Source organism: Gobio gobio, assembly GCF_949357685.1.
Source record: "Gobio gobio genome assembly, chromosome: 5".
NCBI lineage: Eukaryota > Metazoa > Chordata > Actinopteri > Cypriniformes > Gobionidae > Gobio > Gobio gobio.
The window spans coordinates 15818538-15843056 of NC_137101.1; the positions used below are offsets into that span (position 1 = coordinate 15818538).

The 24519-nt window shown below is 39.5% G+C and overlaps 2 protein-coding genes across 6 annotated transcripts in view; one reads left to right on the top strand and one right to left on the bottom strand.

Moving 5' to 3' along the window:
* Positions 1 to 2401, top strand: part of pphln1 (periphilin 1) — a 28809-nt gene extending 26408 nt beyond the window's left edge. For 2 of the 4 annotated variants that reach the window (XM_079817908.1, XM_079817907.1), the window contains exon 11: positions 1168 to 2401. In XM_079817908.1, coding sequence (XP_079674034.1) covers positions 1168 to 1362 — 195 coding nt within the window. In that variant the 3' untranslated portion in view covers positions 1363 to 2401. The remainder of the gene's footprint in view (positions 1 to 1167) is intronic. The other 2 variants (XM_079817905.1, XM_079817906.1) reach the window with 1 other exon arrangement.
* prickle1b (prickle homolog 1b) lies at positions 1649 to 24519 on the bottom strand. 2 transcript variants are annotated; one of them, XM_079817904.1, is made up of 8 exons: positions 24285 to 24519; positions 8938 to 9120; positions 6959 to 7072; positions 6309 to 6443; positions 5191 to 5394; positions 4918 to 5104; positions 3755 to 4600; positions 1649 to 3657 (listed from the first exon to the last, which is right to left on the bottom strand). In XM_079817904.1, exons 2-8 carry the CDS (start codon positions 9106 to 9108, stop codon positions 2732 to 2734), a joined length of 2583 nt encoding a protein of 860 aa, XP_079674030.1. In that variant the 5' UTR covers positions 9109 to 9120; positions 24285 to 24519; the 3' UTR covers positions 1649 to 2731. The 2 variants fall into 2 exon arrangements, with proteins under 2 accessions (XP_079674030.1, XP_079674029.1); XM_079817903.1 differs by lacking the exon at positions 24285 to 24519 and adding an exon at positions 11522 to 11705 and having other exon boundaries at positions 1651 to 3657.

Below are 24519 nucleotides of genomic sequence, written 5' to 3' on the forward strand. Positions count from 1 at the left end.
TGTGAAAGCTAATGAGGAGCTCACTGCAAAAATGATTAGTCAGCACAATTAGTTGGGTAGGCACATTTCTTTCCAGACCTAGAGCTTGTCGGGGGCAGGTAGTGGGAATCACTGAGGATATGAAATGTCTTTTTTTGTGCCCAAAGTTTTTAGTTCCTGTTATTTTTTAAGTACTTCCAGATGATGATGTCTGGTTATGTAATGTTGGAGCCATGGCGGAAACTATGTTGAGATCTTTAACCATCAGTTTCTTTCAGTTTTCACATTAGTTGGGTGCATTGTGTTGCTCTGGACCATCGTACATTTATGACAATCTGATTTTATCTGTAAATTGTAGAATACATTTTTAAGATATGATCTTATGCTATAAGTTACATGTCCTAAGGGCTGTGTGTAAGTGAAGGTAATTGCAGAGGTTATGCAGACTCCCCTGGGTCTGAAACATTGCTTTGATGTCCAGAAGTGTTTGATTATCCAACCACAGTAAACATAACTGAGCTCTGAGAGTTTTGATTTGGGACTTTGTTCTATCGTCTGGATGGCAGATCAGAAAGACAGAGCGTTCTCCCAAATACACAACAAAACCGCTCTCCATCCTTATGTCTTCTGTGAACAGTAAAAGTTAGATTGGTTTTGAGACCATGCTCTGATTGTCAACACAATATTAATGCTGTCATTGTTTTTTAAATGCAACTTTATTATATTTTTATTTTACTTTTCCAATGAAAATATCAACGGGGTAAGTACATATCTGAATAATTTGTTCAACCGGGCCAGCAGGGAAAAAAAACAACATATTCTTGAGCTCCAGGATGAATTTTAATTATCATGAAATTGTTGTCTGAGCATGCCAAGGCATATGTTGTTGAATAGAAAGCCAAATGGATAATAATAAAAATCACACATACCACACATTTAACATTCTTTACGATAAGTTCCTTCTCGGTTTTTTTAGTTGTAGTTCGTGTAAGTGGCTTTGTACATGAATATATACTGTTATGTGGTGATTTTAGTTTTCCCAATGACATTTGTATGCACACAATGTTCATTTTTAAGCAGCCCTGTGAAGCAATTGTACATGCTTGCAATACATACATTTTCTTAAATCACCCTGTTGCTTAATTTGACTGCATTATAATTTTAAGCATTGGGCTGTGTGTTGTATAGGTCTATCGTCAGGACTGTGAGACTTTTGGCATGGTGGTGAAGATGCTGGTGGCCAAGGAACCCACCTTAGAGAAGCACCTGCAGAACCCACTAAAAGAGAACCTGATTGAGATCCGTGAGCGATGCCTTGAGGACTTGCAACACTTCATTGCTGAACTTGATGAGGTGGTACGACAACCTGAACCTGCTGTCTAAGGTGGCCCCATTTTACTTGACCAGCAGTTTTGTTGTTTATCTCTGAACCTACACAAGAGTCCTTCATTGTTTTTATGACTTATGTAAAGGCCATTGTACATTGTGTACTACCAAAAAGGAATCTTCCCGGAGCTCTATATATTTTTCATTTATGCTGTCCCATTTATCCATTGATACTAGTTGATGCTAGGTTGTATGATCTCTTTGTAACCTTTAAACATTAAGGAGTAATAAAAAAGAAATTGGATTGTGAACACAAGGAAATGTAATACCAGAAGAGGGTTTGCTCTGTTCCTTGTTTATTGCAGAAGCTAGATACTTTACTAGATAATGCTGGTTGTCCTGATCAAGTATGTATAAATTGAACTAAATCATAAATTTTTTCCTGACCAATGTCAAAAGTTGATGAATTAATTATGGTAAGTAAGCTGTATGGATTGAGTTAATTGCTGCTATCTGTAGTTCGGTTAAGCTGTGCAGCTGACAATAATGCATTTTCATTTTTTTTAAATCACATTTTCCATATTATGAAAGCCCAACACAAGTATTTGTGTAGTTTTTCCTTTGTGTAGTATTAAAGAGTCTTGAACTTACTATAATGCATGTTTTTCCTTTTGATTTAATAAAAATGATTTCGTGTTTGCAATTAAATCAAGTTGCTATGTGTTTAGTAATCAAATATATTTTTTCGTTTTCTCAAGCAGTCATTGAATAAATGAGAAAAATCAAGTTGCAAGGGAATGTATTAAATCTCTCTTGAATTATTTTATTGACATCTTAATGTTAAAAAGGGATAGTATGGTTACCTGTGGTGAAATGTACATAGTAGAGGGAAGATTACCCCAACACTGTTTAAGCGCATAAGCAAATTGTGGACAGAGAAATGTTTAAGGGTGCAGTTATTACACCTGCAGAGTAATGTAACAAGACCATTAAACATGAATAGTGCATATATATTTTGCATTTGCAAACCCCTGGTCAATAGAATGGCAAACCTCAATTCTGTTCATTAATAATCATTAAAAGATTCTGATGCCAGGAATTGTAATTAATCATTTAACATATTTGGATATAAAAATATCAGTATTCCGATCTTAATTTAACAAATATACATTGCTTGCACTATTAAATAATTATTCAGTTAGTCTACATGCTACTCAGTAATTTTTCTTTTGGGAATAATGCTTTTGCTATACAATGTACAAGGAAATATTACATGTTGCTTTCATTGTTCATACAACAGCAACTGACAATCTGCACTTGTAAAGACAACTTAAAACTCAAGAAAAAAAGTTTTGTTTTCCAGCTTCTTTAGGATCAGTCATGTTTATGTTCAAGCTGCAACAGAGGCATGCTTTGAGTCTTAAGTCTAAGAAATTATGCAGTTTTTGCCCTTGTGACCTTTCTTTTTCTGTTTGGTCCGTGATCCGAAAGGTGGTGTTAAAGCGGTCACGCGAGTTGGATAGTCCTCTGTATAATAATGAAAGCTTTGGGATCGGGGCTTAGGAATTGGCTGGCCAAGAAAGAATCCCTCCTCCTCAGACTCTGAAGATGAAGAGGAGCATGTTGAACACCAGTCATCTTCATCATCATCATCGCAAAAGTCTTGGAAGTGGTCCTTTCGGACCATGCCCTGCTGAGCAAAGTCTGATGTGGTTTGATGATATGGGTGCTGACTGTGTGCAGAGTGATTTAGAAGAATACCGTTCCTGGGTTCTGGTATGCTTGAGCCAATTACCTGAGGCACAACATGCAATTTACCCTGATTTTTGGAAGGCAGGTGCAAGGCATTTTCTGAACGTGTTTTCCGGCCTTGTCTGCGTTTGTGATGATGTCTGTTAGCAGGACGTCTCTGTGTTTCCTCCTCCATGTGATGGGTCCGTCTGCGAGTCCTCTCGCTCATTGGTGGTTGCCTCAAACCTAGTCCACCATAATATCCATTATCCATAACATCATCAGAGAACTTCACTTGCTGAGGTCTAGATTGGGTCTGAGATTGAGACTTGGTCCTTCTCAGCACTGGAAGATGCAGTGGAGAGGGTAGTTCCTCTCCAAAATAAGGTGGAATTCTGTCGTCTTCTTCCTCGTCTTCTCTCTCTCCTTGCTGCAGGGTCTCCTCACGGTCCAGCTCAGAGTTTAAACTCCTCAAAGAATTAGCACTTCTGTGGAGCATTGAGGAGTTAAGTGTGCCCATGTTACTTATGTTATCACACTCTTCCATCTCTCTCTCCTGCTCTTTCAGGTTTTGGAGAGAGTAGATCTGTCTGTCTTTGCTTTCTCCATCCACTGAAGCTCCTGAGAAATAAAAGACATGTTATGAGTAATTAAAATTAATTTAAGAAGGAACGAGAAATGCATGGCTCTGAGAGAAACTGTTTGAAGATGTTCCTACCTGTAATATTTGAGAGAGCTAGAGAATCCATAGAATCTCCAATGTTGTGTTCAGCCTTCCGGAGTTCACTTGTAATGCACTCCAGTGAGTCTTCATACCATTGCCTAGGCTCAGACCAGAATCCAGGCACTGCTCCCTGATCCATCTCCAGCTCTTGAATCTTTCTAGCACTAGCTGGGCCAGGGTGGCTACCATAGGCAGAGTCTCCAAGCCCATCCTGAGACTGGGCCCAATACATATCGGTGTGGTGCTTCTTACTTGAAAAATTGTGGCCGCTGATCTTCATCTCTGGCTTGGTCCTGTTGGTCTCGGAGTCTTTCGTCATCCATGGCTCAGCTGGCCTGGTGTCCTCCATGTGGATGACACCACGGTCTCCAAATTTCAGGAGCAGCTGAGTCATATAGTCCTCATGCTCAGCCCAATCTTCCACACAGTCCTCAGGGGCTTCCTGCTCATCCCGCTCTCTCCAGTAGTTGTCCTCTGCAAAGTTGATTCTCTCCAACTGATGACACATAGTCTCTGTGTTGTTACCACAGAAACTAGAGGTCCTGCAATCTGTTGCAGAATAGAGTTTTGTCTGCTGGCACTGCTCTGTTGGGCGACTACTTTTGCCCATTCGTATGCTACGCCTAGATTCCCGTGATCTGGCAGACTGAAAGGCTGAATCTGAAGAGTCGGAAGCATGGACATCCTCACCTAGGCTACAGTCCTTAGAGCAGTAGATCCGGCCCTCTTTTGGTAGGAAGGGACAGCCAAGCAGGGAGGTTTTGCATTGGGCACAACAGAAGCATTTGTCAGTAGCATGCCAGTGTACACCCTCATATGTCATTTGAGCATGGTCGACACCTGAATAAAAGTAAATCAACAAGTGAGAAATGCTGTACTTTTTCAACCAGATATACATACAACAGAGGTGTCCAATCCTGCACCTGGAGGGCCATCTTCCTGCTCCAACTCTAATTAAACAAACCTAAACCAGCTAATCCGGGTCTTCAGAATTTCTCAATACTTTCTAGTACAGGGGTTCCCAAACTTTCATTCCAGGACCCACAGTTTGAAAACCCCTGTTCTAGCATGTAGGTTGGACTGGATTTGAGCTAAACTCCAGGAGCAGGAATGGACATCCCTGCCATACAAATTCAGTTCTTACAGAGGTAACTCACCAATATTCTCCCCACAGGCCTCGCAGTACTCTGCATACAGTGACTCAAAGCATCCACAGCAGAAAGGTCGGCCATCCTTCATGATGTACCTCTGTCCTCCTAAAATAGTCTCGCACTCAAAGCAAGAGAAATGTTTCATGTGCCAGTGACGACCCTCAGCTTCAGTACACTCGTCAGCAAAGATTATCTGTGAAGAGAAACAAAATTAGACAATTTTCTTGGCCAATTCCTTCTTTGTGTATTGGCTATTTAGAAAAGGATTTATATCCTCACCTCATCACAAGCTGAACACCGGGGCTTCAGAAGCTCTGAATGATGTCTACCGCAGTAGATTTTGCCATTGTGGTAGAAATAGATGAGGTCTACCAGAAGTTCTTGACAGGTGGAGCAAGTAAAGCATGCTGAGTGCCAGCACGGGCTGGGTCCGGCTCGTGAAGCAAACACTGCCATCTCTCCACCCTTGATGTTCTCTTTGCACTGCAATTCAAAGTAACATTTTATGAGAATCAAGGGCTGGTATGTGGCTGCTGTGGTCAAACAGTCATCTTACATTGTATTGGATTTTACTCTGCATTTTTCTTTGGAACAAAGACATTAAGTTTTAATTAAAATGGACCCCCATCTCTGTTGAAATGGTCTTCTAAAGACCAACTGAGCATGGCCAAATGCATGATCATGAGTCTTTTTATAAGTACTTTTGCCAAAGTATTCATTTCACAGCTGCTTCCCATTATTACTACATGGCCGTTGGCCTTGGAAACAGGGGTGTTGAGTGTCCCGCAAATTTTTTCGGCAACGGAAACCAGAGACCCAAGATTAGCACTGCTCTGCAATGTCGTGTGTGGCAATTTGTGGTGAAGGGATACATCTGTTTTTCGGAGGTATTATGATGCTAGACTTTTTTGGTTTGTGTTTATAGTCTTCTCAACAGGAAACAACCCTCTGTACTGGCTCTCATGTGCTAACTCCAGCCCCTGAAGGAGATGGTCTTCGGCCAAAGATTGTGTGTTGTAATACTTAATCTTTTCCATGAATTTTCTCTGTGCTTTGGTTGTCTTTAGGCCATAATTGGACCATTTGCATGATTCCAAGTTGTCTGATTTACCATGACAAGTCAACATTGCTTCCAAGGGAATGTAGCATGAAGCAGAAACTTAATTTTCATGACTGTAAGTAAATTTGATATGGCCAGAATTAATAGGTGCAGATCTTCTTTCAAGTGTAGCAGTTGATCAAATAAGTATACTTTAAAGACATTCACAAAATTACCTTTAGGAGTTTGAATGTGGCCTCTTTTGATGCTCTACCTTCAACTTTGATATTTGCAAGTTAGATTTGACTAGGAGTTCTACAGATTGTGGGAAAAAAAGAGCAGGAACACTTATACGTACATGCTCACAAATGTGCTGCAGGGCTCTGGGAAGCAGTTTTGGGGTTCCCCTCCCGAGTGCCTCTTTCTTCCTCTGAATGCTAAACATGTGGAGTTCTCGTCTCTCCTCATCACTGAGGGACTGGCAGTATCGGATCTGTGTTGAAGCAAAGGTAAAAAATGTTTATTTTCCCAAATGAAGAACAGATGAATAGCTGCAGCAAGTTTTATCAAGTTATGAGTTTCTTTTTCCCACTTTTCTAAGTTGAAAAGCACACAAATCGACCTCAGAGTTTACAACAGACTTGTGTAACTCATACAAAAGACAAATAATTAGCTCTGTTTGGCCCTGCAGGGGGGTAAACAATGATGCCACATGTGAAGAGCCTTTTAGATCTATAACCCACAGTCATGCCAGGAATTCGCTAAAGTACACAGTTCTAGGTCTTACAGCAAGCACCATAAAAATCACAGAGGTACATTTTATTGCTGTTAGTGTAAAGGAGAAAGATGTCCCTCTGTGATGCCACTAAAATATCTTTATATGCAAACTCAAGAGGGATTCGTATGAACTTCTTTTATCTTTAAGATCATAAAGTCCTCTAGTAAAACCATTGTGTATTCTAGCAGAATCATCTCTGTCACTTTCATTGTTCACTTTTTTCCTCATACCTCATTGTCATGTGGTGGCAGCTGATAGAGTAGTTGTCTGATCCTGTGTTTTTCTCCAGGACTGTTGACATATGGCACCTTCTCCTCTGGCAGGCACGAAAAGTAGATCTGAACCTGATGGGGAAAGAAGGCAAACAGAGAGTGAGAGGATTAGGGTTTGCTTTCAACAGCTGAAAGCTGAAATGAGACACCAGCCTCAATTGGTGCTACATCATTCAACCTGTCATACAGGCTTCTCCCGATTGTCTCCCCCAACAAGGGGGAAGAGGGTATATCATTGACTGGGACAAAGTGTTTAAACAGTGGTGTCTGTCAGTGGCGACCCTGAAGAATATTTATAGGACGGTATGACATTAAAGACACAAAGATAGAATGTTCCTTGTGTTTAAGTGTTCCTATCTAGATGAAGACAGATTGTTATTTCTGTAACAGTGGGGTTGGGTGTATATGGGATACACTCTAAAAAAAAAAAAGGTTCTATTTGGCACCAAAAATGGTTCTTGGCTCGTAATCATAGGGAAACCTTTTTTAGTGCTATATAGCACCAATTTTGGTGCTTCAGTGGTTCTTCAGAGGTTCTTCACCGGTTCTTTGACTAAGGTGCTATATAGTGGGATTTGATATGGAGAGCTGTCATACAAATTGGCCTAAATTCTCTATAAACCTCAGGAATGTTTTTGCTTTCAAGTTAGTTTTTTTTTTTAAAGCTCGTTGCAGTGCCTTTCACAGAACTGGGGGAAGAGCTTTCATGAGGATGTCAGGCCTCCCACTTCACGTTTTGAAAAACGAGGAGAAGGTGGGTGTTAGAAAAACACATTCAACTTCGCTCCAGACCTTCTTTCACTCTAGTCCTACCTCCACCCTCGTTGGTTCTGCATGTGTTTGTGTATTGCCTTGAGTCAGGAAAGTGCCAGCTAGCCCCTAGACACAGGCTCAGTTCTGTTTGCTTACTGCATACAGCAGGGCAAGAAAGTAGCTAATCTAAATGGCTGTTTTGTTGGGACTAGTGCTTGAACCACACAAGTAGGGTAGTTTAAGCCAACACACTGAGGAGCACCACCTTTGACAGTGGTAATATTTTTGAAATGTTAACACTTTACAATAAGGTTCTATATTGTAAATTGCTCTAATTCAATGGTTAACTTGGAATAACAATGACTAATGTAATTTGAAATAATATATTTTTGAAAACAATACTATTCATTTTAATGCCAGACCATTGCAGTAGTTTAAGCATTTGGCCATAAATGACTTTACTTTGCCATTAAGAGACTCCTCTCTAAGGGGAAATGAAATGCCTGCAACAGTTTGTGCACCGCAGGGAGGATTCAAAGCAATTCCCACTAATTCTTGTTCCTCAACATGGAATTTCTTGGTTTGACTTTTCAACATGTAAATATTTTCTGTCCCTAATTTCCCTAGTACTCGTATCAGTTGTATTTTTTTTACTAGTTGTTCTGCCCTTTAAAACATTTCGGCTACTTTCAGCTGGCTTTGTCCTGCCTATCAACACGCTGTCAGTCAGATATAGGTCACATGTGTGCTCAATATCAAGGTTGAGAGGGTCCAGTCTCCACTTAGAAAGCTTTCCAGACTTTGCACATGTCAAAGAATAGATTCATTAAGAGCTGTTGGCTCCCTGCAAGGTCGTGCTTTGTTTCATGATGAACCACTGAGGATGCATGCACTGCCTAAACTTCACGTTCAGAAGCTCAGATCCTCTTGAAAATCTCATACCCAAGTGTGAAGGCTTCATAGCTTGACTGGCTGGTTTTATATAAAAGCCTAAATTGGCTGAGAATCTGATTTTAAGACCCTTTCTGTGGAGTCAGAAAGGGAAAGACCATTACATTTTTGGATGTCTGCAGATAATTAGATTTACTTGTAGAGTAAATAGAGATACTTGTAGTTAAGGCTTCCTGCCCATAACTTTGATGAGAAATCTATGCAAATAAGGACATCTGAGGCTCAAGGTTTACCTGCTCGGGTCGTAGTCCTGGAGGAACCCATGTGTACTCCTCCAGAGCGCATCCAGAATCGTCATCAGAGGTTGAACTCCTCTGAAACCCAAGTGCCACTTTGGCTCCCCTTGAGTTCATGTCCGGTGCCCGAGTAATGGGCCAGATCCCTGATGTAGTTTCAAGACTCATCAGATGGGGGCACTGTTCAGATAATAAAAAGAGGTTTTAGTTTTTAAAGATTAAATTGGGGTATACCTAAAGTTGACAGCTGCATCTGTTTTATGAAATTTGCATTATCCTTTGTGGAAGATTGTTCTCAAAACATCTTAAAATGGAGATGGTGAGCGACTTCCTGTGCTGATACCCATTGTGGGGTTTCCTTTATCTATCTGGGCCTTGAGAGTTGCCAGATATTTAAAACTATGGAGAAGTTGTGCTTTGAAATGTCAGTAGAGTATTGCCTTTCAGGTCAAGCCTTAAGCTTGCAGATAAGATGTCAATGTGTACATGAAGCAGGATTAAACACTCGTGGCTCTTTCTCCAGGCCTTCTTTATCTTGATGCTTAAGCACTTCAGAGCACTTTCTGTCGGATAAAATGCCTTTGGTCCCAAGGTGTTGAAAAGAACACTCCTACTTCAAATGTTTTGAATTGCAAATGAGTCTGACATAGTGTGTGTGAATGCCCTTGTTTGGGTTGAGGGTTGAGTTTGATGATACCCCTCTCGGTTTGCCTCGAGTCACAAGGAAAGTCCATTATGTGTCCTTAGCCCATTATGTGATAGATTACGGATTTAATGTTTTATCTTAGGTCTTTATTGCCCAGTACAAGTTATGATGGTTTCTGGTCTTGTGCATGTTGTAAGTTACCTGTTGTTCTGAGTATTGATATGCAGCGAAGCAAAGATAATAGATTTGCAATACAAAGATGCATCGATAGAGGTATCTTACAGATAACACTTTTCCCTGTTCTCTTAATGGAAAATGTCATTTGGATTGCCTAAATCACAATCCAGCTCACCTTCAATGACCCCAGTCAAATGCAAATGAATTTCTCACATCAGTGCCCAGTAACCTCTCACCACAATTACCACACCTGAATGGGAATCAATGGTCAGATACGGCTATGCAGCACCATTTATGGATCCTTCAAACAAAGCAATGAGAAAAAGAGTAGACTAGGATTTTATGATTATATATTTGGGTTTGCGTGTGATCAAATGTATATACATCAAGCCCTTATTGCTTTCTCTGCCCGCTTTACTTAAAAAAAGTCTTGCAGAGTAGGAAATGCCTGCTGTGGCTTCCAGAGCCAACATACACAAGCACTCACGTTACACCTTGTCACTCTCTGGCACCGACACAATGTGTGGCTTTGTGGCAAAAACAAAAACAGAGCGGTTCTACCCTGCCCTGTTTTCAAAGGAACATGCGTAGTAGGAGGAAAGGACATTTGAAGAGAGGTCTTTTTAAGAAAGTCACTACAGTAGAGAAATGTAAACACACCCCAGATGTATGCCTCTGATCTGACTGGCACCTCAAACTGGAGAGTGAGCACTCTGCGCAGACCGGGAGTTACCGTGTCAAATATGAAACACTTATGAAATAAACACAGACTGGTGTGTGGATTAACTGAGGGTTGGATTACAACAATTCCACCTGAGGCTAAGATTCAACAAGCCTGGGCTTCACAGTGCCTCTGTTGTCAGGTCTGGGATGTAACATTTTCTGTAATGCAAACGTCAAGTAAGCCAAGTGAGTTTGACATGCTACGAGCATCAATTTCTGCTAAGCATTGATGCATGCAGTGTAGACCAAAGATAGAGCTGAATGAAACCTGCAGCACTTCATTAAGGTGTAATGATATTCATCATATGACTAAGGCCGTGACCTACAAATATGTACATTTACATTTGTTTTAAAAGTTCAATTGCACTAGACTAAAGCAATAATTTGTCTTAATAAAATGTTATGTAAACGCTTCAGTCTGACAGAAATTGTAAAAAAAAAAAAAAAAAAAAAATCATGATTTATCACAACTGTTTATCTTTTGTCAAATGAACTTAATGTGGTTCGGATAACATATTTTGAGCTTCTATTTATTAAACTAATCTCCTTTATTTGAATTAAACTTAAAATTTAAGGGCAATCAAGTAACTTTAAGTTAAACCAACAATTTTTTTACAGTGTGCAGTAGTAAAAAGGTTCCTAGTTACTGCATGTTGATAATGTAAAAAAGGGAGAGAAAAATCATCCCAAATATACCTGTATTTTACAGTTCCGACAACTAACCTATGAATTATTGGATCTCAGAGCTGTCCGCCAAAATTAATCTTAACATTGTGTAAATGGGACCTGATATATTCCATGTGCACTCATCATCCTCTATCACATCCCATTTTTTGACCAATTTTTGATCTCAGCTCCCTAATGCCAAAACTGCATGTGATCATAACACGTTATTTAACTGCTGCTGCTTTCTGTCTGTCATCAAATATTTATCTCCCAATCAGTCTGATTGTTTGAATGTATGCGAAGTCTAGAGTTTCATATTTACAGTGCGAGACTAGTTTAGACTTGATTGCATTTCAAGAAGCATCTTACCTGTGTGTAATGCATCCTGCAGTACTCAGGAAAGGCCTCCAATTAGTGCAAGTTGCAGAGGAAGAGTCTTGCAAGCATGTCTACAATGGTATCGGTTAAATCCCGTCGAAATTCCCCTAGTCAGTGAGAATTTAGTTGTGTCCTGTGTTTCTGAACACGTTGAAATGAATGTATCGATGTGTGTGCCAAGTAGCATGTCTCCTGGTAGTCGGAGCCAACCCCGGGACAGCCCCCTTCACATTTAAGCCCTCCCCCTATACTTCAAACTGAAATCCACCCCCACCCCCAAAACAACCTTCATCCACATTCCTGCTGTAAGAGAGCTGTCCACATCCCACAACAAACTCTCTTCAATCCACAGAGCCATTTCTTTTGTCCCTAAACATTCAAAGTCAAGTACATCCTGGAGGAGTTCATTCGGCATTGAATGTTGCATAACCAATGGCCAAGAGTTCCTGTTATTTTAGCTACAATTGGCATGCCAAGGAAGAACAGAGTGTGCTCTGGAAATATGTTAACCGCACAGAATCAGATATTGGAATGGCATAATGAATCATGCAACATTAGTGTACCTCTCAGTACATGACTTTCAAGTAAGCATCTGTTACAATAATTTATGCATTTGTGCTTCTGGCGTTAACCCTCACGTTGTTCCCAACCTGAATGACTATCTTTCTTCTGTAGAACACAAAAGAAGATATTTTGAAGAATGTTTTTGTCCTTACAACGCAAGACATTGGGTCCAACACAAAATTAGACTTTAATTATATGGACAAAAACATTCTTCAATGTATCTTTCTTTGTGTTCTGCAGAAGAAGGTAAGTCATACAGATTTGGAATGAAGTAAATGATCAAAGAATTCAAATTTGATGGTGACCAATTCTGGTTCCTTAATGATTCTTTTAGTGCTTGTTCAGGAGTAAATAAAGGAGTACTGTATTAAATGCTACTGTCAAAACCCATAATGTGTCTTTAACTACATGTTTACATTTTAGTGAATCACACACAAAAAACTAAAAGAACTGACTCAGGGTCATTCTTTAGGGAGTCAGACTACACTGTGCTACGCTTGCTCTGAATTTTGTTGATTCACTGAAATGGATCCAGAATAATTTGTTCCCATATCAGACAACACTGGTAATGCGAGTTCCCGACCCTACTTGTGAGTTACTTCTCACAAGTTCTAAGGCATTTCCATAAGCTCAGTATCCCCCTCCCCTTCATTCCTTCAGACTGAGCTCAGTGTGTTGACAGTGACGATGGCCCCAATGGCCATCTCTCACCTCCACACTTCAGTTGAATACAATGACCTTATTGTGTTGATTCCTTTCCAGTTCTGGAATCTCACAAAGGAAAAACCACTGAGAAGTCTTCTTCTCTCAAGAAGCTTTAAGAATAATGGTCAACAAGTATAATCAATACGTTTTAGGGTGGTTTTTATTCTAATAATGCTAACATTTAATCATTTTAAGGATTGCAGCATGAGCTCCGAGATGCCACGGTGGCTAAGCATCTTGTGATAAATGTGCTGTTTTCGTCATTACACTCACAAAACACAAAAGCTGGACCCTCTTCACATGCATCTCTGTTTGGTCATAGCTACTTCATCACGATCCAGTTGAAATGCCACATTAAAAGCCTGAAATTGCTAGACTGAACAATTGCCAAATCATCCCAGTTAACTTTCAAGTCACTGTGAAGAACTTGAGTTTGAACATCTTCCAGATCTGAGAGGACGTTTTAGACAGCAAGATAAGATAGCAATGAAAGAACAAGCAAACCAAGATGGATTCCTCCTTGGTTTTTGGCAGAAACTACGAAGAACCACTTAACTATTAAGATAACCTTTGTTAGAGACCCTTTTCCCTGCTTAAGATGTTTATCAGGACACCATCGAAAAGGCAAAAAATGCCATGGCGATTCTTCGTAAGAGCGAAATATGAAACCGCTTGAAGAACTTTCTGTCCAGATATAGAAAGAAAGAAACCGCAATTAGCAGACAGTTCCCATCATTTCCTGGAGCAGATTCTACAATGTGTTGGTGGTGTATGTGAAGGGTGGGAGAGCACAACCCTTCCTGCTTCCTTAGAAAGCTTAAGTTGCAGTCTATTACCTCAAAACCCTGCACAGTTACCTCTGGTCTATCTTAAAGGAAAGGGAAGCTACTTGCGAAACACCTAAGGTTCACATCCTCCTCTTCCCATTGTAAAATGGGCCGACCTTCCCCTGGCAAGCCATTATAAGCGATAACGCATAATTCACCTCATTGCCACACCAATTGACAAGTGTTTAAGAATGGATGCTGCCCTGCTGTATTCACATGTCAGTGCTACCTAACTAATGACACTTTTTTCATTGACCCCTGACCCCCGCACACACCCTGCTCCCTCTGCTCATCTCTCCAAGTCTTTGGATTCGCTCTTTCCTTCCCGTGTTAATGACAAGGCATCAAACTAATGGAACATGGCACAATTGCTTGCATGCAGCTGCTCCAATTACTGCAAAACCAACATTTGTAAGCAAATAAGGTCATGTTTGTGTAAAAATAAAGCGTTGAATGCCAAGCTAAGGTTTTTGGATTCCATAAGGATCTCTTTTATCTTTGATAATTCCTTTTTGACAACCTGTTTTTTTATCTCTGCCTCTGTAGGATGGTGATTGCACTATTGATTTGATAACGACCGAATCCGAGTGTCTCACGCCGTATGTGTTTTAATTTACACTGTCAGGACAACACATCAGAGTGTCTCTGATGTAGGACAGTTTACACCTGACAACCGCAGTCATGCCACTTCTTGAGATCAGTCGTTTTGATTTGAGTAACTCTGAGGATTACGGAGGAGGAAGCGATACTGCATTGAATACTCTTTCAGGGCACAACTGCGAATTGACACAGACTCGCTCTGACATATTTTCCCTGTCTGAGCATTTTTGTCATGTAATTGCATTATGACGAACAGAAATGTAGTCGGCCGTGTAAAATGATGACTTTAAGATCAAGCAGAAGCTTCTGCCAAATGGTTAATTTAGCAATTGGATGAACAACAACTAACATCTGCTCTAAAAACATTTAATTTAGGGCGAACGTCACATACCGTCATTAATATTCATTACACAAGCCGCCCTTAGTTTGTGTGCTAAATCGCTGACAGAAAGTAAAGGAGAAAAGTTAAGAAAGGCAGACAAAGCATTTTTATACTTTTTGTTGTTTCAACAATGTTTTAGGTATAATTATTTAGCTTGTAAAATCATTTTCTTCAGATTTTCTCAAAGAAATCCAAGATTATATTTAAAAAAAATTTAATAAATAAAAAGATTGTATGCCTTCAAATGGTATATCATATGAGTTTAACTGTGGCAACTCTGTATTTAAAACCACTTTCAGGTCATTTCTGTGCTCCATCTCTGTGCATGTTGAAATTAGATAGGTATACATGTATTTCCTTAACAAATTTGTGGCATTTAGGTGGTCTAAAACAACCTTATCAGACAGTTAGGGAAGTTAAAATCATAAGAATTTACAAAAAAAATCAGCAAAAAAGATCAAAGATAATCATTAAAACAGTCACAAAACGTAATCTTAAGCATCTCCATTTCAAATTCACATGTTCATTTATACTTTCAATGGCTGTCCTCACCATTTACCATACAGTGCAGATCTGCAAGCATTTACTTCCCTCCAATCACAAAGTCCTAATTCACACCCATTATCAGCCCATTCACATTTAGCACACTGAACTCACTGAAGTCCGAATTTGAATTGACTTTATTCACACCTGGAAACTGCTTTACAGATACTGAAGTCAGATTAAAGTGATTCAAGTCTCACCCATTGCTGCCAATCAAAGCACCATATCCATCAGCAATGCTTTAGCAAGTGCTTTTCTCACTGCTCTGTTAATATTCAGAATCACGGAAGAGTAAAAAGACACAAGTTGGTGTGAGATATCGGGTCATAAAAGAAAACGGCAAACCTATGTGTGCCAAAACTTTATAGCCCGGCAATGAATGTTTGCAAGACACCTTCACAGGGTTGTAAAGCCTAATAAAAAGGCAGCAGTCGTGTTCCAGAAAAGTTTGCAAGTGAAAAGAAGGTCAGATTAGCCGGCATTACAGACACGCTGTAATGTGTAGAGACACGTTGTGTGATAAAGAGCTTTTTAAAAAGGTTTTCACACAAGCTTAAAACCATTTTCGAAAACTCAACAAGTACATAAATGTGCCAGAATTAAAAAAACATCGTCTTCCTATACTAATCCCATGGGGATTTATAGTGTAGTGTTACATAAGCCATTATTGATAGTTCTCATGCCATAGTACAGTAAAAACAACATTATTCAAGACGATTGCCACATAAATTATATGTATCACGCTAGACTGAAAAGAGCGAGTCCTGTGGGCTAAAAAAATAGATTTTGTCCTCTTTGTGGATGAATGAATATCCCTCAGTTTGGAAACCTGACCTGAACTCGTGTTGACTGTAAAATACTGTAATTAAGACTTTAAAATACTGTAATTGCATTTAGGTGTGACTGCATTATAAAAGTATACATATAATGTGGAGAAGATTATAGTAATGATGATATATGCAGAGCGTGTCTGGCTTCTCATCTGCAGTGATCCAGCTGCGTGTGTGCATGCATTTAGTTCACAATGGGCTCTGTGCCTCTGTGCCCTTTCCTGCCTCCTTAATTTGATATTGTTAACTGATACATTCCACTTTAAAAAAGGAGAGGTCACGCTAACCTCTCCAGACACAGGTGGGCTTACCTCTTAGAAGTTCGACAATGTCAAAAAAAGCATCAACTTTGATACCCAGGTCTCATTTAACCCCAAAAAACTGTTTGCTTTCAATTTATATAAGAAATTATATTTTTGGCATGAAGAAAGTTATGCTTATTTCTTTTCCTTGTGACATCAGTCTGGATTGTTAAGGTTCACACAGGGAGATTGAGGGGAATGTGATTGAGAGATGATATTTGAAAGTGTGAAAGAAACATATGTCACAATCAAATCTACTGCATAGATAATGCCCACCAGGGCTTGTGTCTGACAGCCAGCCATTTATATTGTGTAAATGTTTAATATGTTGTGCATATGTGCATTCATTACTAGTAATGAGAAGACATTTTAAAGTCCTGTAACCACAAAATCATGTATAATTAGAGGTGGTCTGAAAAACGTCTTGAGGGCCTCATGTAGAGAGCTGAAGACCACCCAGCCCAGCAACAACCCTCCTCAAACTCGACTGGGCTTCCACAGAGCGCAACGGCCCCTTACCTCTACATCTCCTAATTACAATCATTTGCCTCATACCAAACGAACACAGAACATCTGCTCCTAATGCTGCTGACTGTGATTATTAAAGAGATTTTACTCCCAGGTCGACACACAGAGGAAGCGCAACAGACAGGAATCACAAGGAGAGGTACAAGTCCGTGCTATTTGTTTTTATTAGCGAGGATACACTGCAACATGTTGAAGCAATGAGCCTGATATGTTTTGCTAGATCATTAGTCTGTTTTTCCTGGCTCAGGATCCTGGCATGCATTTTAACCAGGTGCTGATGAAGAGATCATTGACTTAATGGAGTTGATGAACCTCATCGTCTTATGTCAGTTTACTCATGTGGCTGTAACAAAAACAGCGATGCCAACGTTTGGAGATTTGCAGGCTCTGCCTCTAAGTAAACAATTTTTGCTAATGAGTTTTAATGATCACTCAATCTTTTGGCTAGTCATCTATAATACAAAATAGGGTTTGAAACAGCTTTCACAAATCAGTTGCCGTCTTGTTTTACAGTTATAATAGCAATATTATTTTTAATAGAATAGTCCGACCTCACAATTAAAGGAGGCAGTTTGTTTACTCTTGAATGTGTGTTAGTTTGACAAACCTGAAAAAATACAATAGTTTAGTGCTAAAGAAGTGCAATTTATGATACGATTATACCATCAGATTTGAATGTTTGATTTGAAATGTGTTATTAAATGTAACAATACAGTTTTAATGATTTTGGTCTTTACTCCAACAAATAAAAGCTGTACTTGCATAACTGGAAGTAGGGGTGTTTCCAAGATGGCCGCCGAGTGAACTGACTTGCCCTAAATGGGACGTTGAATTCAGTCAAGCGCTGAGTATCATTTTGAAACAAATGCATAGCTTCCACCATATACTTTGGCTGTGTAGCATTTCATTTTAGTTTACAATGTGGCCATTGATTACAAAATGGCTTAATGTTGGCAGGAAATTAAAATCTATTTCTTAAATGCATGTTAATGATTGTATTCTGAGAGATTCATCGATGTTTTTTCCATTTTTAATAGTTTTTAATCAAAATGTCAAACTTGATTTAAGTGAAATGGCAGACTTTTCTCTAGTGATATATGCGGGACTTCTCCAATCATTTTGTCATCTTAAAAACCTTCCTTTTTCCTTACAATTTACTGCAAGCTCACATTTAGATTCGCTTCCATCTAATTTTGCAGTGATGCCATTGAAGAACGATTTTTGGATCCCCAAAGAACCTTTCAATGTACAGTTCTTAAAATAATATATTTTTCTTGGAAATGGAATGGAAAGGTTCTTCATGAAACCATAGATGCCAATAAAGAACCTTTATTTGGAAAAAAAGATCTGTCAGTACTTCTGTTTTATCATGACTTTACTTTCAAATGGGGTTTGTGGACCTAAAATCCTAAATGAAACCAAGACTATCCATTAGGTTCATCTGCAGAATTTAGCATGCCTATTTTTGGCACATTTGGTCAAGTGTTAGTAAGCGATATTAGGACGTAACGGAGGCCACCTACACACCGCTTCGAGAGTGCCAAACACAGACCTCAGTCATTCTGATGATAAATTGTGCAACTGTGAATGTTATCTTGCATCATCCCCATTTAGAAGGTAATTACTCTTCTCTCAGCAGGGAAATGCAAGCCAGAAAAAAGCAGGGGGGAGAATGCAACGTTAATGACACTAGACCCCCAGGGCAGGTTGATTGTTTGGGCTTAAAACACACATACGGTGTTATACAATCTAGTCTGTTTCACATAATCCATAAACTGGTAACATGACAAGCCTGGTGCTAATCACAGACCCTACTTTTTGACAAACAAGACTGTACTTTACTTTCACTGCAAGGCTATTTATACCTGTTAGAATAGTGCCGCTTTGGGGTGGCGTTGATGATATGTAATTCAACACCATGGGATGATATAGTAATCCTCACATAATGCCTGTCTGTGTCAGGGGCCCCTCTGACAAAAATAATGCTATTCTGTTCCTTAAACCTGGGCTGAAGCTTTACTTCCTCTGTAGCCTAATCTTTTTGTGGGCATGTGGTTATTGTAAAGAGATACCCCACATCTTTGGTGACACTGATATCATAATTTGTTCTACTTTGCTCTGTATATTGTCATCTTATTTACGATATGTTATGAGATCTGTTTAAATTAATCTGCAGATACTCGAGACAGAGAGACATTTCTGCTCATTAGGTATGGAAGAAATGGGTCACGGGAGTGCAATGTATAATGATCTTCATCAAGTCTCTCTGAGGAGCAACTAGTGTTATTGAAAGGTAAAGCCCTCTGTCTCCTAACAGATGTCGGTGACCCTTTGGGGGATTCTGGGTTTCTCAGCGAAGTAAACTGCATGCATGCACACACATAGGTTACAGTGTGAATTTCAGCAGCTTCATGGCATGAAAACCACAGAAGCAGAAAGGATGAGACTCCAAAACAAGCCTTTGCATGTTGCATTTCACAGCCGAATGCGTTTAGATAATGAATCTTGTCCCAACGTTTTTCTTTTCATAGAAAAGCAAACCGTTTGGTTTCCGGGGTTCATTCATAGCACACATGATGATTCTTTACAACTTGTTACTTATGCTAGCTATTAAACCCCCATACCTTTACAAGCCAAACAAGCACACAATAAAATCTCTGTTTGGTTGCAGCGTGCTGGAAAGCCCCAAGCATTCATTAGTAAACCACAGAAAATTTATAAGCATGTCTTCCATCCCACGCTATGCGGAAAAAGCCATTACGGTATCTCAGCGGTGAAATGTGTATCTTTTTTGGATTTGATGTTAAAATATTGAATATGCAGCGACACCTACAAGTAAGTTGTTCATAGAGTTTCCACACCTTTTGACCAATGAAATTTCAGTCGGATGTAAATCGCAATACGGAAAAATCTGTATTTTACTATCCATTTTTACAGTAAGATCAAAAGTCATCAAATGTCTATGAGAGAGAAGGAAAGGTAGAAAAGGCATATCCTGATTGAATTAGCTCAGTGAGTTGGTCAGCATTGGCTTTTTAAGGCCTTGAAATGTGACTACATTCACATGAGAGTAATCATACGAGGAATTAAGCGGGAAATCCATTTGCGCACATGCCAAGTAATCTGTATTTGAAATATCACACCTGCTCTTATAGTTAGAGTTCTAATGTAAATGTATATTTAATCACAATGCCAATCGGTTATCATGCCGGCGGAAGCATTGATCTGTGCTACTTCTCAATCCAAACAACTGTAATTCAGGCAGCATGCCGCCTTTCAGCTGTCAGGATGACTGTATGATCCTCTCCGCAGCAGTTGAGATGCCCTTATCTCCATGCTGTCAGAAGCGGCCGGCTGCTGAACGTCTGCCGTACATGTTTACCTTGTCTCATCCTCACACTCTGATTATAAGGCAGCTGCCGGCAGCCGTCTGTCTGACTGAGCCAAATCATTACCTGCCTTTAATCTCCTGCTCTGATACTGCCTGTTGTGGGTAATTACTGCGGAGCCAAATCAACTTGCTCTCACTTGCATTTACAAAATCTAAACAATAAGGGGAAAAAAATAATCAAATCAATTACACCGATCCCTTGGCGTTGCAAAATATTGACTTGTTCTTGCCTCATACTCATTACTTAATATTTGTCTCCTCCCTTGTGTATTCTTTCAAGTTGGATTGTGGTGAAACGACATGTTTTAATATCGACCCGTTGTTCCACAACACATGGATATGATGCATGAAGAACCCGTGAATATGCTGTGGTTTCATGAGTGAGCCAAGGCCAGACATTTGTGTTTCATTTTCAGGCATCGAAAAATTAGAATCAACTCAAGCATCTCCCACAGTGAGCCAGACAAGCGCGCTGACCTACAAGCTGTCAGTCAGGGCGGGAAATTTCCATTTTCTCAGTTTCTCTGCACTCACATGTGATCAACTTTCCGTAGCTTTCAATAGGATTTGTGCTGTTTGCTACACAACTGTTCAATAGTTTGGGGTCGGTAAGGTTTTTTAACTAATCTTTTGAAAGAAGTCTCTTAAGGTAGCATTTATTTTATTTTAAAAAAACAGTAACAACTAATATTGTGAAATATTATTACAATTTCAAATAACTGTTTTAATATATTTTAAAACGCAAGAAGCCATTACTCCAACGTTTTCAGTGTCACATGACCCTACCGAAATCATTCTAACATGCTGGTTTTGGTGCTCAAGAAACATTATCATCAATGTTGAAAACAGTTGTGCTGTTTAATGTTTTTGTGGAAACCACAATGCATTTTTTCAGGATTCTTTGATGGATCAAAAGCTCAAATAACAGCATTTGAAATGGAATAGACTTTTACATTGTTACGTAAGAATTATGTCACTTTTGGTTGATTTAATGTGTTATTGCTGAATAAAAGTATTTTAAAAAACTTTACCGTTATACTTTTGATCAGTTGTGTAATAAATAGAAAACAATATGTCAGAGTCATGGCAATGAGCGCCATGTCCTCCTATTTTTTTAGCTGTGGTGCTAATGTGGGTGATTCATGTTTGAATCCGGCTTGCGTCATTTGCTAATAATTTCACTGTCGGTATGATTAAACTGGCACTAAAGACTACAATGGCAGCTACTAGCATTGACTTGCATTGCTTTAGACTATTTGGCTTTAATGGGATGTTGTTCTCGTTGCTATCTGAGGAAATATCTGTTGTCTAAAGTTGCTAGTTTAAATACCGGCTGGCCTGTATCAGAATCTGACTGTTTGACTCTTTCAGCTCAACTAAAGAGCAGCTTGTCTCTGTCCCCCTCTCCATGCTTGGCAGCATTCACAGGCCGGGCAAGAGAAGAGATAGAAAGCTGCCAAATGTGTTTGAGGTGTGGGGTGATTTGCATAGGTGAGCACACGTCAGGGCCTCCCAGCATAAACAGGGCACTGTGAACCTTCTCTGCTCACCGCTAGTAAATCAACACAGATACATATACAAGCACTCCTCAGAGCATACCCTGTGGGCTGGGATCTGGGGTTAGAATCGCTCTTTCTGTCGTTCTAGTAGCTACACGCACACACACACAGACTTGTTCTCACACAAATATCCCTCTATTTCACATACTAGACACATTTATTTATCATGTAAGTTCCAAACACAGCTCTAGCTTAACTAACCCAAACTTTAAACGTTTAAATAATGCTGCTTTCGTTTAGTTTATTTCCAAAGCATATGCGATTTTATTCTAGGCAATACAGAACTCTATAGATTAGAACATTTTCCAAACGTTTCCTGTCTTTAACCACATAGAAATTCTCACTGTCTAAATTGTTTATGGCTTTTTCTCAATACAACCATGATTTCTTGTACTCAAGTTTTGAAAAACTAAACAACAACTTCAAACACATCTAAGAGATATTTAGACCAACCCATGAGAGGACACACTACATCACTCTCTAGTACCGTCAGCTGAAACCGAGCTTCACATGTGGTCGTAATGGGTCATCTATTAACCAAGTCTTTACATAACAATCTCAGATCTCTGTTCGGTGCCACATTTGGAAATCTGCCACTTCCACTCAAGTCACCTGAGAAGCCCCAGGGGTCTAGTTAACTGGTTTGTCATTGACTCCCACATGGAGTCTTTTTTTAAATACCAGGCATTGCTTAAAAGGGTAGTTCGCCCCCAAACAAGACCTACTTCTGGCATTTTACTCACTGTTATGTGAGTTATACAAACTGTTATGACAGGCTTCTTTTTACGTGTAACAAAAATGTACTTTCATCATTCATTTGTGTTGACGCAATGCTGTCATTCTGCCTATCACAAGCCATGCAGCCTGAGGGTGAGTAGCCTAGCCCTAGCCCTAGATGATGACAGTTTTTATTTTCGGTTTAAATATTCCTGCGAGTACAAGATAAAAAATATCTGGAGTGCACTAGGTTTATGAAATGGATAAAAATAATTAGCCACAGTATAAGTTAACCGTGATTCTGACGTTATCTTCGTATCTGTTGCTGAGCAACGGTCTTTGAGAAACGGACACGACGACATCATCAGGCCAAATCTGCACGTGCAGAGCAACCGCTAGGGGACACCAACACCTAATGTAGGCTAGGCCTACAGCAAACTCGCTCACCTTCAAAATTAAGATACAGACGGATAGCATGCGGTTAAAGAGTATATTTAATCAAAATAATACTTTTATGTAAGGTATAATAAGAGTAGGCTATGTGCGTCATTCAGGCACATTCACGCTCAAACATATCTATCAACAGTGAACCGCGAAGGTAAGTCGCTTTTGCCTTATATGGAAATTGTCCCCAACGGCTAGTATTTAACAACTTACAGCATTCTTTTCTTTTTATTATGGAAAAGGTGAGTCTTTGGGTCATGGATTCGTGAGCTACAGGTCAGGAGACAAACGGCACCCTGATTGACAGGAAAGAGAGAAACTTTAATGACGGTAGTGACCTGAGTGACAAGGAACAGCTGAGTGTGTGTGTACACACACATCTGGAGACCCGCAGGGCTTCACACTAGACATCCATATGCTCTAACCCGCCGTGCGTCTTTCCGCACTAGTTGGTAGGTAACGTGCTGTGTTACCACAGTTTAAGTGGTGTTACACATGTCCATATTTAGGCTACTAAGTTCCTTTTCACATAATTGCAATTACATCCAGAATCATTTATGTTCAATCCGCCAGGCGGGCGTAATTAAAGGGTCAGTGGCTCATATCCCAAGTTACATCTATTGAGTTAGGCTATACAATTAAATAGGCGAACGTTAAAATGTCATGCATGCAAAACATTTTTCAATTTCTGAATTCTTAATGAAAATATCGAAGCGGTTTAACTGTCCGGAGAGTTGAAAAGTCTGTTTGTGTGTGTTTTTTTTTTGCCTATTATTATTAGGCTATTATTTTTTTCTAAAAAGGTGAAGCAACTTTCGTTTGCCAGACAACATTTTAAAAACAGTCAGTGTAAAACCAACATGCAGCAAGCCTAACGTTATTTGTAGTCGTGTGAAAAAAGACAAGAAAGAAAGAAAAAAAAAAAAGCCCAGAGTGGACCAATTTAAACCCCCATAATTGTGTGTCAATGTCAAATTGTTATTTTAAAAGATCAAACATTTTGACTACGTATTTTAGTAGGCTAGTTTTTACTTCATGGTTAGACCACCTGGCATTTTAGTGTCATTAAATAATTTAGTTATAAACGCTTTAAAGCCAACGATTACATTTTTTAAAGAACCTAACATAAAAATGTATCATTAGCTTTTAATTTGTCAGTGACCCACACGCGCACAGAAAGTTCCTAGGCTATTATTTCACCCCACAGTTCCCATTTATTCCCTTTAATTCATGCATACGCAGCTGAAAAACGATTTTTCTTTGTTTTTACACATAATACTAGAAATCGACTTGTACGACCCCGTAACATTTAACACAAAGCAACCTATTTTAAGGGCAAACAGAATGCACAAGCATACTTACGGGGACGAAATGTGCTGATTTATTCCGTTGCTGTTAGAAAATATTCACAACCGTCATTTGCTCGAGTCCAGATGACAGAAAGTAAACCAGCGGTCTTTGCAGAGGACGCGGAGCTGTTCAGTATCCAAATAGCGCAAACCAACGGGTCAGCATAGCGGAGACGCAGAAAGCGAGTTTGAATCCCAGCTGCGATGAGTAAACATGCAGTCTGCAGTCAGTTAAAGAGCCCGTGTGT